At 41.7% G+C, this 15,816-nt stretch overlaps 1 protein-coding gene across 1 annotated transcript in view; it reads right to left on the bottom strand.

Annotated features, from left to right (window-relative positions):
- Nucleotides 1–12,059: 12,059 nt before the first annotated feature.
- Nucleotides 12,060–15,816, bottom strand: part of P3h2 (prolyl 3-hydroxylase 2) — a 167,280-nt gene continuing 163,523 nt past the window's right edge. The window contains exon 15 of the mRNA XM_042669066.1: nt 12,060–12,153. Within this exon, the coding sequence (XP_042525000.1) occupies nt 12,061–12,153 (93 nt within the window). The 3' untranslated portion in view covers nt 12,060. The remainder of the gene's footprint in view (nt 12,154–15,816) is intronic.

Raw genomic sequence — 15,816 nt, 5'->3', positions numbered from 1 at the left:
TAGAAACATGATGTAGGGTGAACAACTCCCCACATTTACCCAGGATTATCCTGATCTTAACATTTCTTAGGAAATCACTCAGCTGGGAAGGCTTCCAAGTAAAGCCAGAGGGGTGGTAGAAGAATAAGAATGTCCTAGATAGATTGAATAGAAAATAAACATCCAGACACAAGGAAAGGAGATGGTAGGGATTGGCAGCTAAGGGAAGAGAAAGGCATGATGTAGTATGGGGGAGAGATCCAGAGCTTCCAATGTGTACAGTTTATGGTGTCATAAAAACACCACAACTTTTCCTGATGTCACTGGAAAGCATTTTAAGCAAGGAGCAATAATACTAATAACCTGGCAAGACTTTTCTTCAGTTTATTTTCTAAACTAAAAAAAAAAAAAGAAGGGAAAAACTGAGAGAGCAAAGGAAGAGTTGACCCTGTCCAAAAAGGAATGTGCTCAGTAGCTGACTTACGTAACTAACTCTTTTATACATCACCTTTTAATAGCATTTTTTTAAATGCTTGTTAAAGAAGGATGCTAATGATCACTTATACATTTTTAGGTAAAAGATGAGGAAGATGAAATACATGAGTACAGTTTGAAATAATTTGCCTCTGGACATTCCAGACTAGTGTGGATTTGCTTTTAAAAGTTCTAAGGAAGTTCTATGGTCCAGTTGACATTTCCCTGGTTTCCCAGCTTGAAGAAATGATACCATGAAATAACAATGGCTCACATCTCACACTTGTGATTTTATTTTTCTTTTTTTTTGTTTAGTGACTGTGTCAGCCACTAGGCTGTTATTCCTTTTACCTTTAACATGTCTCCTCTTAGTCTTTGTCAAGTCAAAGATTACACCGTCAAATGCTCTTTGATAGGAATAGATTTAGTATGTGGAAGGAGGTCAGTAGAATTCCTCCTCTCCGCCATGGAGGCAGGCAATAACTGGGGGATGTTGTCTGTAGCTAATTTAAAGCCAATGCAAAACCAATTAGAAGCCAGCCTGCTTTGGATGGTTCCCATGTGCCCAAAATTTTAGATAATGACAATGATAACATCTCCCTCAAACTGGGACAGACAGCTTCCCTGTTCCTTCCCATCAACCTTGAGTGTTTAATGTTTTCTTCCTTATCAAAAAGGTCATCTGTTTTTTGTCTTCCAATTTACCTTATGCCAGTTCTGTTGGTGTGCTAACCAAGACACATAACGATCTAGCTCTGGCTTTTCCAAATTTCAGAGTCCTTCTTGAGATTGCATCCCCTGTGTAGCTTTCAGTCAAGCTTTAGCCAGCTGCAACTTAGCCCATTTATTCTTCATTCTTTATCCTCATTTCCAAGAGTATATATCACAAAATTCACTTCTCTCCTTCAGTAGCAGGGAGAAAAATGAGTTTTATTCCTAATGTTAACCAGAGAATTCTGGTGTGACCTGACGCAAGTGACTGTCCTTCAAAGAAGTTCAAATTTCTCATTAGTGAGATTCAAATAATTCCTTTAGGGCTGAAGTCACAGAGTTACAGTAAGGGCCAAATGACATTATGCTAGTGAAAGCTGCTGCCCAGAGGGGCTATGTTGATGATTCTACATGTCAGCGTGCTGGCAGTCAGTTATATGAAGATGTTCATGACAATGCAGGATCCTTTGTTTTTGCTTGGCTTGTCTATGTTGCCTGCAATATCTTTTGTCTTAACCATTCTTTATCATATTCATCATTTAAGGAACCGTTTTGCATCAACTGCCTTGAACATTTTTTCCAGGCTATGTAATCCTGTTCTGAGCTCTTATCTTGAAAACCCCCTAAACCATGAACCCTTTGCCTCCAAGCTTGTACCTATTATCTTATTGTGTGAAGGTTTCGCATTTAGTCTGTTTGTACCACATGTGTTCATTTAGTTTGTTCTCATGGCAGAACTCCTTAGCAAAATGAGTGAGTGAATGAATGAATGCTCAGACAGCTCTTGTTTTTACCCCTCAAAGCAAATTATGCAAATAGTGCCCTCTGCTGCTGACCAATAAGTTTCTGTTTGTGTTTTCCATACTGTGAGAAAGCATTCTCAATTTTCTGAGTAAATCACCTCTCTCTCAGTCTTTCTCTCTCTCTCTGTCTTTCTGTATGTGTGTCTCCCTCTGTGTCTGTCTGTTTCTCTGTTTTTCTGTGCAACATTTTTTTCTTCTCTTGTGCTCATAAACCAACATTAAGTATGCCATGGTGGCATAAGCCTATTTCAAATGTAATTGTATAAAAATAATTCTCAGGATTCTGAAGTTTTTTTTTCCTGGAATAATGCATTTACATCAAACAACAAAAGTTTCATGAGAGCTGGAAAAACACCTCTAGGGAATTTATAGGCATATTTTTTTCTATGAGACCAGAGATAGTAAGAATATTCACTCTTTTAATGATCCCCCCGTATATTCATCTATGGTCACAATTAAATCTCCTGGTAACACATGACATAGGTATTATTGGTCTTGGCATAGGTATTATTATTGGTCTTTTCTTCACAAATGAAGAATAAAAATGAGTGGATTGGGAATATGTCTGTCTATCATCAAAGAACTAGTAAAAGACCGTAAGGGATGGGTGCCAGGTCTGTGTGACCCAAAGTCTGAATTCTTCTCTGCTATTCTCTATATGGATTCTCTATATGGGTCTGGAAGATGAGTCAGGAGTTCTGGTTTTTAGTACATATACCACTCTTTTAGTAAATTTGAGAAAATCAACTCTCTCCCTCTCTCTGGGTATGTCTCTGGATATTTCTTTTGGTCTTATTGGCTCTCCATATTTCTCCCTCTCTTCTCTCTGTTTTTGTGTTTCTGTTTCTCAATCTCTTTCTCCCTCTCTCTCCCCCCACCCCCTCTTCCTTAGTGTTTCCAAAGCTAAATATAGAGAGTATAGCTCTAGGGGAATTGACTTCAACTTTCACTCAGTATTTGCTGGCTTTCCTTTGTTGAACTTTCCTTAGTACTTTCACCATGGCCTTCGTCACTTCAGTCCACTGGCTCTGAATTCAAATGCTGACCCCAGATCAACAATGAAAAGCACCATATGCTGGGCCTGGATGTCACTTCAACCATCTTTCTATTGAATTTAGTAATCTTCCTGCATATAAACGAGGTGTTGACCCACATAATTCCAGGCGCAATGACAGTGTCCATCTTATCCCTGCAGAGCGGGTGGTTTAAAGTTTTGAGCATGATGATTAGTCATATTTGACTAATCAGTCTCAAATGAGTGTCATAGAGGCTAATGTGTCCCCAGTGATGGGAGTCCTTGGAGTCTCCAGACCTGCACCAGTGGTGCCCAGTCTTTGAAGTGGGGCATCAGGGCCTTCCTGGTGCAGGGAGCCACATCTGATGTACTTTAGAAACAACAACAATATCAAAAATCAAAAACAAAAACTATCACTCAGAAGCCAAATGTCTGGAAGGAAAAATCTGTACCCTCTGCTCAGCCCTGCAGCCTGGAAGTTCAGAGGAGGCTCAGAGTGCTCCTGTGAGGAAACCAGGGCATGTCTGGACACAACAGTAATTATGCCTGACCCGCTCAGAGCAGAGGCTCCAACCATCTTGCTCAAGACAGTCACCTCCTTCTGTATTTCCACTTAAATACCAAGGGGAGAGAGAAAGAGAGAAAGGGAGAGAGAGAGAGAGGGAGAGAGAGAGAGAACATGTGTGTGGTGGAAAACCAAGGTCCAATAGTTCATAAGAACTACTTGTAGAGTTACCTGAAAACCTGAAAAGGGCTTACACTGAAATCTGTCATAAGAAAGTAGAACCATTTCATTTTATTCCTAGGAAAACTGGCATTCTAGAATTCGACTTAAAAAGTCAAATTATGTCCGTCGCTGGTGTCTCAGGCCTATAATCTTAACTATCCAGGAGGTTGAGATCTGAGGATTGAAGATTTGAGGTCAGCCCAAGCAGATATATCTGGGAACCTCTGGCCTCCAATTCACCAACAGCAGTAGGGATATGGCCTACAGAGGAAATGCTAAGGCAGAACATTAGTCCTTGAGCTCAAGCCCCAGTACCTGCACACGTGCACACACACACACACACACACACACACTAACACACACGTCAAATTATTTATGCAAAGTTTCCTTTCCCCTACTTATGAGTAGTAATTACATCTCCTGAGATGTTGCACAAAGCTTAGTCACTCCAGGGCTAAATGATGCAGTGAGCAGCATTCTTCTGAGAATCTATTCTCTGTGCAATCCAAGGAATTCTCTCAGTGCCCTCCTTGCCAGATTTATGCTTGATACTAGTAGAAATTAGAATAAGTTGCCTATTAAGTCCACCCAGGAGACAACTGCGTGGAAAAACATGACATGGCTTAGACTTGGAAACTGACAATGTGGTAGAACCTACTCTTTATTTAATTACCAATATTAACTTCAAAGAAATAGAATTCTAGTTTATTTTATCTTGCAAGAAAACCATCTCCTGAAATTCTAAACTTCAAATACATGTATGCTTAAAGCAGTGTTCAGAAAATGTTACATGATAAATTAAACAGGACTCTAAACATTCACACCCTGAGACCAAAGAAGGACATTCTTAGGAGAGGATCACAAGGGATCAATAGCTACATGCATATGATCATATAAAATGATGCTTATTGAAATGAACTTCAAGAAATGAAAACAAGAGGTTTTGGAGTGTTTTTGTTTTTTGTTTTGTTCAGTCATGGGGCTTGACTCTGGACCTGGGTGCTGTCCCTCAGCTCTTCAGCTCAAGGTTAGTGCTCTACCACTTGAGCCATAGCACCATTTCTGGTTTTCTGGTGGTTTATTGGAGATAAGAGTCTCATGGACTTTCCTACCCCAGCTGGCTTTGAACCATGATCCTCAGATCTCAGCCTTCTGAGTAGCTAGGATTACAGACATGAGCCACCAGTGCCCAGCTACAAGAGGTTTTTTATTGTACTCTGTGGGATTTTTCCCCTGTTTTTTTCCCTTTTGTTGCTATTTTTTTTGATTTCTGTATCCTTTGACTTATATGTAAATTTATCTGATTTGGGGAGAGGAAGGGGAAACCCAGAAATGGTGGGACAAAGTAAAATAATTCAGCAGTGATACTCACTAGACACTATGTTGGAAATGAACTATACAACTGGGGGTGGGGAGGGGGATGGGGAGGGAAAACACTGGGAGAAAATGAGGGGGGAGGGGACACTGTTCAAAAAGAAATGTACTCATTACCTGATTTATGTAACTGTAACGCCTCCGTATATCACCTTTAAAATAAAAATTTAGCAAAATCATGAGAAATCAAAATATTCTTTGGTGACTGAAGCCTTGAAGCCAGTTTCTGAACCCTGGTGAATCTAAAGAATATGGTGGTTGTGTAAGACGTTCAAAGGCATATGCAAAGTTCAAACCAAAAAACAGGCAGCAAGAACAAACAAAATAAGTATGATTGGACACCTGTTGCATAATGTCTTCTTTGACCCTTTGGCTTTAAGTGAAATAACTTGGCTCTATTAACTCCTGTTGGATGATTTGTTTCCCATGATTCCCAAGGATTCTGAAACTCTACTCTCAACAAAAAAGCAAAAAAGAAAAGAGATCCTAAAGAGAGCAATACATGGCCCTCTGATTTTGTTAAAAGAGAGTAACTGAGGTTACCAACATGGTTTCAGCTTTTAAAACATCATATCCCTGAGGGTTGGAATGTCCTCATCATTCCAACTTCTAACGTGAAAGGGTGAGGGTTTTCTTGGACAGGCTCCAGGGCATGAGGGATAGAAAGTTTCATGGGTTCAAAGGTAGAGGGAAGGCTCCCAGGGAGCCCAGGGGCTCCAATTGTCTGACCAGAAGCCACCTTTGACCTTGGCTTCTCTCTTCCTCTCCATTGAGAAGCATGTTCCTCCAGGGCTCTTTTCCCCACCCACTTAAATAATACCTCCTTCACAAGGGAATGAAATCAAACTTCCTCTTTAACTGGTATTTATTTGGATTTTCACAGCATTCATTAAAGTATTTTCCCAAGGCAACCTGTAGTAAAGAGCTCATTCCACTCCACCCCAAAATACCAACTTTAATAGGGACTCTCTTTACTTCTCTAAAGAAGGCTCCATGTTTTAGAATCCAAGAAACCACACAGTTGAAATATGCGGCTTTTTCGTTGAAGACACTGTGGTGAAGAGTAAAGTCAGTTGACTCATAACCTGCTCATTGGTGGCAAAAGGGGTGCTTAAGAAGCAGTTTAACTGTCACCTCTCTGAAGCTTTCCTTGTTTTCAACCAACCCTCTTCTCTGAAACCAAGTGTTTTGTTTTTGTTTTTGTTTTTTCCTCCTAAGTCCACCACATTCCCCCTAGGTATAATATACCATATTTCATTTTGATCATTTTGTATACACTGAATTTTTTTTTTCATTTGATTTAGGGCTCTATAAAAACAGATGCAATTTTATTCATCTTTGAATACCTCTTTCAACCTACTCCTTAATAACCACTGAAAAACAACTAGAGGAATGGATTAAACAATTGCCAGAGGTTCACCATTCCACAACTTTCCCTGTGACTATTCAGCTTACCTATTTACAAAAATGAAGATGGCATTACATGTCTCTTGAGATAATTATGTAGTTATATATGATTGCTAAGTGCTTTAAGACCATAAAAATGCCAACCATGATTATAACCTTTCGAAACAATGGACTATACTGTGAACAAGTGGAAAAAAAAGATGACACATAACACTAATGCTTCTTGCTCAGCCCCTGCTTCTATCCCCACCCAACATCAGATAGTAATGCAAATGTGAAAACTTGATTCTGGAAAGAGGAAGGAGGGTTTGTTTAACGAGGGTCTGTAGGATTTCTAGGACCTCTGCCATTGAACTGTCATCATGCAGGAAGATTCCCAGTGTGACTAAGGCCCAGGGCAAAGTTTTCCACATAGTCATATAACATATGAATGGCACCTAGTTCATAGTTGAGATGAAAACTAGTGAAAAAGGGTTTGCTCAAATCTATTCAAAGTTGGTTGACCTTTTAAGAAGAGATGAGTAATGTAGGCCTGAGACTGTTCAGGAAAAGAGTGAACAAATTCTATCCTGGATTTCCTCCTGGCTGACCTACCAGAGAAAGGAAGTTTTCCTTTTTTTCCTTCTTCTTCCACTTTTTTTGTATCATATAAAGTGACCAGAAGAAGAATCTTGTAAGTTGCATACATGGAGCGTTCAGATTTTCCTCTCCAGTAGGATTGACAAGAAAATGGAGGACACAAGGACATCTTGTCTGGCTGTTGTGGGGAGTCCTCAATAAGATTTTTGAAGGCAGAGGTGACTCATGAATCGACTGTTCACATGGCTGCTGCCATCCATTGTCAAGCAAGCCAGGATCAATGATCAGATTGTTCCAGACTTGACATTGTCTGGCCTCAGAGGTCAGCAGTGAGCCCCAGAACACATCATAATTTACCCAAGGGGAAGGAAGAGAGGGAGAGCTCTCACAAGCAGGCATCTGCAGCTCCAGCCCAACAGTGAGCTCAAACAGTAGTTGATGTGACTTGTCTCGATGTGTCTGAAGATATCACCCAGGTCCAAAACAAAACAAGTCCTGTGTCTCCTCTTGGAAGCTTCACACTCCCCAGGAGTGGAGGATTTGTGGGTGGGCTGCTGTAATGGTGTTGAGGATGTCATTGCACATCACAGACATCTTAGCAGGAGGTGGAAAGAGCAGAACCGTGGACTGGTGGTTTCAGAAATTTTGCCAAATGGCTCCTGTTTCGCTGAAGAGTTTACCAGCTGTGGGATCGGTTCAACTTCTCACAACTTCTCAGTCACCTCCAAATGCTTACTGCCTTGGCATGAGAAGCTGGTGAGGTGGCCTTCATCTCTCCCCGCTTGACGTCAGTGAGGGAGTTGTTCCCTGTGGCTGTCTTATGTGAAATAATTCAGCATTCGTACTTCAATTAAAATTCACAGGTATATATTATTAAATGGCACTGACTCATTCCGTGGCTTGTTTTCAGCTGAATGAGAGCCAAAAACGTAAACTAAAATAAAATAAACTTATCTCTGTGTGTGAATGATGAAAAATACTCTTAAAACTAGGATTTCATAAATAATAATAATAATAAAAAAAAAACTAGGATTTCCTTGTCAGAGGACCAGGCAGTAAATAAAGAAGGCACTTCACATATAAAGGTATTTCTCTGCTGTCTGGCAGTCTCTTATAAACAAGGAATTCTAAAGGAATTCTATGTTCAAGATTACTTCCGTCTTTGAGGGAGAAATAGAGGACACTTGACCAGACTCTTCTTCCTCTTTGTGAGCATAAAAGCTATACTGAGAATTAGGTTTGTTTCAGAAATGAGGCACTAGTAGCTTACACTTCAAATCCTAGTGACTCTGGAAGCTGAGATCTGAGGACTGTAATTCAAAACTAGCCTAAGCAGAAAAATCTGAGAGTTTTAACTCCAATTAACCGCCAAAAAGCTGGTAGGAGAGGTGTAGCTCAAGTGGTTGAGCACTTGCCTCAAAGAAAAGAGTACAAGGCACTGAGTTTAAGCTCCAGTACTAGCACGCACATGCACACACCCAAAACAGAGCCTTATTAAATTGAATTATGCAACTCATATTCAATCTATCACAGGAGAGGAAGTAAGTATATCATCATACATTACAGGAAAACATAAAGGAACTTGCTTGATCTCAGAAAACAAAACTTACTCTTCAATTATTTCATATTCAACATGCTTAGGAGGATGAAGAAAAACCCTGGTTCTTTTTGAAACTCCTCTTTGGCTCAAAATACCATGCTTACAGTTCAGACGTGTTTTGAGCTGTGACCACAGGTGGTCACTGAACTCCTTTCCAAGTTCTTTCCTTCTTACAATAGAGGCCAGGCCCAGAGCTCCCTTTGACACCCATGTGGGAACATGCATTTAACACAATAACAAAGAACAAAAACTTTGTGAATGGTAGAACTTCTTTTACACAAGGCCAGAACAGCCATGGAAACCAGCATTCATTTAGTAAGTGATACAGCTGAAGAATGGTAGTTGTACAAGCAGGGCTTGTTCAGGGCTTTCTGCAGTTACCTCTTCTGTGTGAACTGGAAAAGAGTGCCCCTTCGGGACAGACACAGTAGTGCAAACCTATGGGTTATCTTTGGCCAAATAGCAAAAAAGGAAGCCTTGTGCTTAGGTTCTAGTCCCCAAGAGCCTTCCCCAGACATTCTTACATAAGCATATCCAACAGCCTGAGCTGTATCTCTGCTTCTCCCTGCTCTAAGTCTGTAAAGCTTAGGATTACTCATCCTTGGGCCTCCATTCTTAACCAAAGGGAAAGATGGAACTGAATTGTGGTTTCTGTGGTTTTCTTCAGTTCTCAAAGCCACAAGAAAACACCATGAGCTTTTCCAAAGGACACTTTAACATATAGATTGTGATTTCTGAGTCTGATTTTTTTAAGTCATCTGCTGGCACTCCCTAAATATTTGAATGAAATTATGTATGGCTTGATGTGAGAGAGATTAACAACTCAATGCTCTGCTCCATGCATGATGTTCTAGGTGTAAAGCAACGGGATTAACCAGCCCAACAGGAATCTCTACTCTGTGCTGTCAGCAAATGACACAAGATGTGAATCTCACACAGCAGCGTCCACCGGAGTCTTTATCCACTTTCCGTGGGACCGCACGTCAGACTCAGCTGAAGTTGCTGCTCCCAGAGTGTGCATTGCACCCAGGAAGTAAGAACTGCATGGAGCCAACGTGTGTTTTCTTTGTTGATGCCTTGTTGCCAGAAAACAGAAATGCGATCCTTGCCCAGATCTTCCTACTGGCACTTCTGAGTGTCAGTTAGTACTTCATAGCAGAACAAATAAATAACAATCTACTTCAAGTCTCAAGAACTCTGAGTCCTAAAATTGGGTTTCAAGTTTCATAATCATTTACATGTGGGATGAACCCATTCACACGTCTCTAAACATTAGCAGAAAGAATGTTGGCTGTATCTTTTAACCATTTCTATGATTACTATCACTTTAGTTTGTTTTTTGTTTTGTATCTTGAGCAAGAAAGGGGTTCTAGAAATATTTATAATAACCAATGATGTCATTTTTTTAGAAAAATTCAAAGCCCAGAAAGGGACAGAGACTAGCTCCAGGTCATCCAGCAGGGTAAATCTGATAGGGCGGGGATTAGTATCTAATGCCCTTTCCACTCTTCCAAGATGGAAATGTAACCAGGAGGGTTTGGTGGAAAGCAGATGGCACAAAAATCACTGTAACTGCAATTTTCAGTCTCAATGGGTAAACACTGTTACCATTCATTGAGATCACACTTGACAGAAAGTAAATCTTACCAGTGCCCATCAGGAGGTAAGCCCCATCTCCCATGGTTCAGGTAGCACAAGTTCCCAGAGGCCAGAGAAATCCCAGAAGACAGTGAGTGATGTCCCCAGCAAGGGACTGGGTCTGCTCCATGCTGGGACAGAGAATCAGACACCCAGTTGATGATCAGATCAACCCTTGGCTTTTTTAACCACGGTCAAAGCAGGGTTTTCATGTTCTTGGAGCCTCTATAATGGTGAGCAAAATAGTCATGACCTACCATTGCTCCTGGATTGTCCAGAGCGCCTGTATGATCTCAAAACCAGTATCCCAACATACAAAGGAGACGTTCTGGGGAACAGAAATGAAAGCAGATCTCAAAGTAAGAGTGTGTGTGTTGTTGTTTTAATTAAATAATTCAGACACAAGCACGGGTCTGTCCGCTGGATAGCAGCAATGAGGAGGAAACACTGAGATACAGGCAGAGATGGCTGGAATCAGACTCTTTTCTTTCAAAGTACAACATGTTCCTCTTTCCGGTGATAGGCTCTCTCTGGCAGCCAGACGGGGTTAAAGATTCTCTTCTGAAGCCACTAGAGACCCATTCTGTTTCAGCGTTTCTATAGTTGTTGTTGTTTTGTTTCACTTTGCTCTTTTCTTGGAGGCAGGGCTTGCTCTATAACTCAGACTGGCCTCAAACTCATCTCGCTAAGTGCTGGGATTATAGGCGTGAACCACCATGCCCGGTCTATATGATACAACTCCATATAGTCCTTTCCATCGCACAGTGGAGAAGAATGGCAACTTCCAGTGTATGTTTATTGTCTGGGCTTCCCTGTTTCACACAGGACTCATCTGAGAGGTGCCTTCCTAGAGCCTGGGCAGGGCGGCGGGGGGGAGGAGAGGGGAGCTTCTGTCTTCTCAATATCTGAGGCAGTGCAGACTCTGCCTGAAGCTCCAAAGACCCGAAGCTGAGCTGATCCTGGAGGATCCAAGTGTATGAAGTGTACGACTGTCAGCCCCAGAAAGAATATGGAGGAGAGGCCCTGAGCCACACAGGCCTTATGAGCCAAGCACACAGCTGTGCCCTTGCTAAGAACCAGCTGAGGTACTGAGATGTTGGATGTGCAGCAAATTAATTGTGTTTAATGTGTGTGTGTGTTGATGTGTGTGGTATGTGCGGTGTGTGTGTTGTATGTGTATGTGTGTTTGCATATGTGCATTTGTATGTGTATACAGTATTGTTGTGGAATATTTGTATATTTATTTTGATGTAGTAGGTGTGGTGGTATTTGTGTGTGTGTGTTTGCTTGTGTGTGGTGTCTATGGTATGTATGTGCTATGTGTCTGCTTATGTGGCATATGTGCAGATAGTGTGTGTCTGTGTGGCACACATGTTTCTGTGTTCTCTGTGATGAATGTGAGTATAACATCTATGTGGTGTGTTTCTGTTTGCATGTTGTATGATATGTGAGTGTTCATGTGTGGGTAGTGTTATGTGCTTGCATGAGTGTGTGTGTGTGTGTGTGTGTGTGTGTGTGTGTGTGTGTGTGTGTGTGTGTTTGGAGTATAGAGAAGTGACTGGGCTTGGAGAGATGAACTAGCGCGCTAATGGACACCAAGTGGTACAGGAGCACAGTTTCGGCAGAAGAATGGAGGTTCTGGTGACTCCTAGTATCCGGTTAACTTATACCATGGCTCTGTACAAAAATAAAACAGTTCTTCTAAGATTAACAATTTAAATAAATATCTGATAGAACTTTCTTTCCCGCTTGTTTATAGCTCATCTCTGGGGTTGATATTCAGTTCATGCTTCCCTTGCTGTTCCCGGTCCAGGATGGCGATCACTTCATCTGCCTGTATTCGCTCCTGCAAACAACAACAACAAAAAGACAAGGGACACATTTGTGTTACCAGCAGGATGATGATCAGTCTCCTCACAGATGCTTTCTGAACACTTCCAGGCAGCCATCTTGGCATGGAGGGTTGATAAACCTAGCCAAGGATTCAACGGACTTCATCCCCAGACTGGTGTCTTCTGCAGACGTCCCTATGTTCTGAAACCATTACCCTCCAAGATTCCTTTCCTGCAGCCAGCTCTCCTGTTGAATGAGCTCCTTGCTAATTCACGGTCCCCTCAGCTTCTCCAGCATCATGCAATGTTCAGAGGCATGCATCCTTCACCACATGTACCCTTCTACACCCATACGCCTCTTCTGCTCTTCCTATTTCTAGGTAAACACCTCTACACTGCTCACCCATTTGTCTTGAAAAAGCCATGGTTTCTTGAGCATGTGGTGCGTCATTGGCTGGCTTCTGTCCCTTCTGCCAAATTTTCTCACCATTGGCACTACTGACATTTTAGTAGTGCCAGGTAATTTCTTTATGGGGTGAGATGGGGGTCCTCTGTTTTCTTAGGGTGTTAAGCAACATCTCTGGCCTCTACTTACTGCAGGACACGAAACAGTAACACCAATGGCTAAGTTGTGACAGCTAAAAATGTCTCCAGATATTGCCACACGTCCCCTAGGGGGCAGTGTGTCCTCTCCTGAGTACCAGTGGTTGAGGTGGTCAGCATCGTGTAACTCAGGACTTCAGATGTCCCCAGATTGCTGGATTCTTCCTTCCTATCCCTGTCCTTGGTGGATCTGCGTGAATGAGCCAAATGAGCTGCCTCTGCATACCCAGCCTCCGGAGGTCCAGTTCCTCCACTTCTACACTGTGATCCAGCTTTGCACACCTCCCACCTGCTCCGTCACCTTTCTTGTCTGAGTCCATGTGGCTAGCTAGAATAATCCTTTGGATCCAGAGGTTGCTCCGACTATGGGAATCTCTGGGGGAGGCCCAAAGGCCCTGCACCATTTAGAATAAAATTCACCTTAAAAACAATTTTGGCCGCGCTGGGGTTTGATTGATAATCTCACACGTGCTAAGCAAGTGTTGACCACTGGAGCCACATCTCCAGCCACATCTCCAGCCCTTTTTACTTTTAATTGTTTTCCAGACGAGATCTTGTATTTTCTGCTCAGGGCCAGATTCTCCTACTTACACTTTTTGTTGTTGTTGTTTTGGTTTTTAGGTCCAAGACCAGGACTCAAATTTGGTACCTGACACTTCTGCTCATTGGCAGCTGAGCCACTTCTCCAAGCCCTTATACTTCCTATGTGGCTAAGATCACAAGTGTGAACCACCATATCCTGTTTGTCTGCTTGTTTGTTGTTTGTTGTTGTTTTGGTAGGTCATGGGGTTTGAACTTGGGGCTTCAGTGCTGTCTCTGAGCTCTTTTGCTCAAGCTTAGTGCTCTACTACTTTGAGCCACAGTGGCACTTCCAATTTTCTGGGGGTTAATTGGAGATAAGAGTCTCACAAATTTTCCTGCCCAGGCTGGCTTTGAATCACGATCCTTAGATCTCAACCTCCTGAGTAGCTAGGATTGTTGGTGTGGGGCATTAGTGTCCCACTTCATACTTTGCTTGTTGGTTGAGACATGGTCTAACTAACTTCTTAATTGGCCTGTTCTCAAGTCATGAGTATCTGGGGTTTCATATGTGCCCTACCAGTCTGGCTTGAAATTCACATTTCTTAATGAACCTATATAATGGGATGCCTGCCCCTTCTGCACTTTCTTTCCATATCACTCTCATCTGCACACACATTCAGACAGTCTGGCCTGCTCTACATCTTGTGGATTGTATTCCTGTCTGCTAGGCATTGAATTGAAGATGTTGCACCGGATAAGCTCTCATTTTAACACTCAGTCAGTCACACACTACTCTCTCCCTCCTTTCTTCTTCTTCCCTCCTTTCCTTCATTTTTGGATTGTATGGCAGTACTGGGATTTGAACTTGAGGCCCAGCAAGCACAGAACCTTTCAAGCCACACTCTCAAACCTTTGTGCTGAGAGTTTATTTTTCAGATATGGTTTCAGGTTTTTGCTAAGGGACATGCTCAGACTTAAAGCCTATGTAGCTGGATTAAAATGTACACCACCACGCCTTGGTGTGAGATAGAGGTCTTGCTTACTTTTTGCCCATTTGGGCACTGAACTATAATCCTCCTATATCTGCCTCTGAAGTAGCTGAGATTGTAGAAGTGAGATTCTGTAGCTGTGTTTTGTTTTATTGTCCACACATTACTTATGACTCTCAGAAAATCTCTGAATTATTGATATTCTTACTTATTTGTTATCTGTCTCTTTCCTCTACAACGTTAGCTCCAAAATAGTAAGGAATTTTATTTTCTTAGTCGCTGCCGTATTTCTAGTGCCTACAAAGGCTACTGACATTTTGCAAGGGCTCCACTGTATTGATGACATTATACTGATTCCTGTCTTTGAAAATGCCTCTTCCTAAACAATGTAACTCATCCTGTAAAGCTTATTTCAAATGCTATTTGCTACAGCCAAATTTTACTTTGGATTTTACTTTTTTGGCCCTGGATTAACCCTCCTCAAAACCAGGGGTTATTTCTTATTCATTTCCTCTCCCTCACTGGTGGTCTCCAGCACAGAAGGTACCATTGAAGATGATCTTGACGCAATAACAACAATAAGAACCAACATGCAAAATAATAGGAAACAAAATTTTCATGCCTAAAATCATGCCCGATGTTATTGCAAGAAAACGAGGAGAACAATTTCAATACTGAACAAATTGGCACACATGAAAAGATTTCATATCTGATAACCTCAGGAAGCTATCACAACCTAGCTATGTAGGAGGCGGAGACATAGAGGTTTACAGTTTAAAGCTAGTCCTGGCAGAAAAGTCTGTGAGACTCCATCTAATTAACCAGTAGAAAAACAGACTGGAAACATGGCTCAATGACAGAGTAGCATAATAAGAGCTCAAGGCCCTGAGTTAAAGCTTTCATGCAGAAGGAGGAAGAGGAGGAGGAGGAGGAACAGGAAAAGAACGAGGAAAAGGAGGAGGAAGAAGAGGGCACTCTCATGAAGGGAAGAAATTTGAGAGCTGGAATTGATGCATTTCTAGCCTCCAACATCTTTTCATCCTTGAATGTGTATGTTAATAAATGTGTCTTGAGACACTGTCTTAATCTGTGATGTTCATACCATCTACTCATGGGGACATTTCACCGACAGGCTCTCCTGGCTCAAGGATCCAAAATGAGAAAAGGCATTTGAGCCATAAACTTCACCTGGAGAGCTTTAAAATTCTGGTATTCAGGTAACACCCCGAGTCAAATCATTCTGATCCTTAGTATTTTGTAAGGACCTCCAGGTGAGAAGCAAAAGTTGGGAGTCACTGAATAGGCTACATTTTCCTGTCATTTTTCCATTTGGCCACAAGATGTCGCTAATTGCCAAGCTGGGATTTTTGTAATTTTTATTTATTTATCGGTACTTTTCCATCAAAAGAAGTTCTTTCTTTTATTTCATTTTAGGCACTGATGTTTCCTGATTAGGAAGGAACAGACAGCTCAGTTTGTGCTACTTTACTTTGGAAGAACAATGAGTCAGAGAGAATGATGAGTATATAATGGTGAGTTCACCTCCTGAATAAGAACTGAGAT

The sequence above is a fragment of the Dipodomys spectabilis genome, unplaced genomic scaffold (assembly GCF_019054845.1).
Source record: "Dipodomys spectabilis isolate Male_0828 unplaced genomic scaffold, ASM1905484v1 ptg000017l, whole genome shotgun sequence".
Taxonomy (NCBI): domain Eukaryota; kingdom Metazoa; phylum Chordata; class Mammalia; order Rodentia; family Heteromyidae; genus Dipodomys; species Dipodomys spectabilis.
Note: the sequence above shows the minus strand (reverse complement) of the source record. Positions and strands in the feature narration are given on the sequence as shown.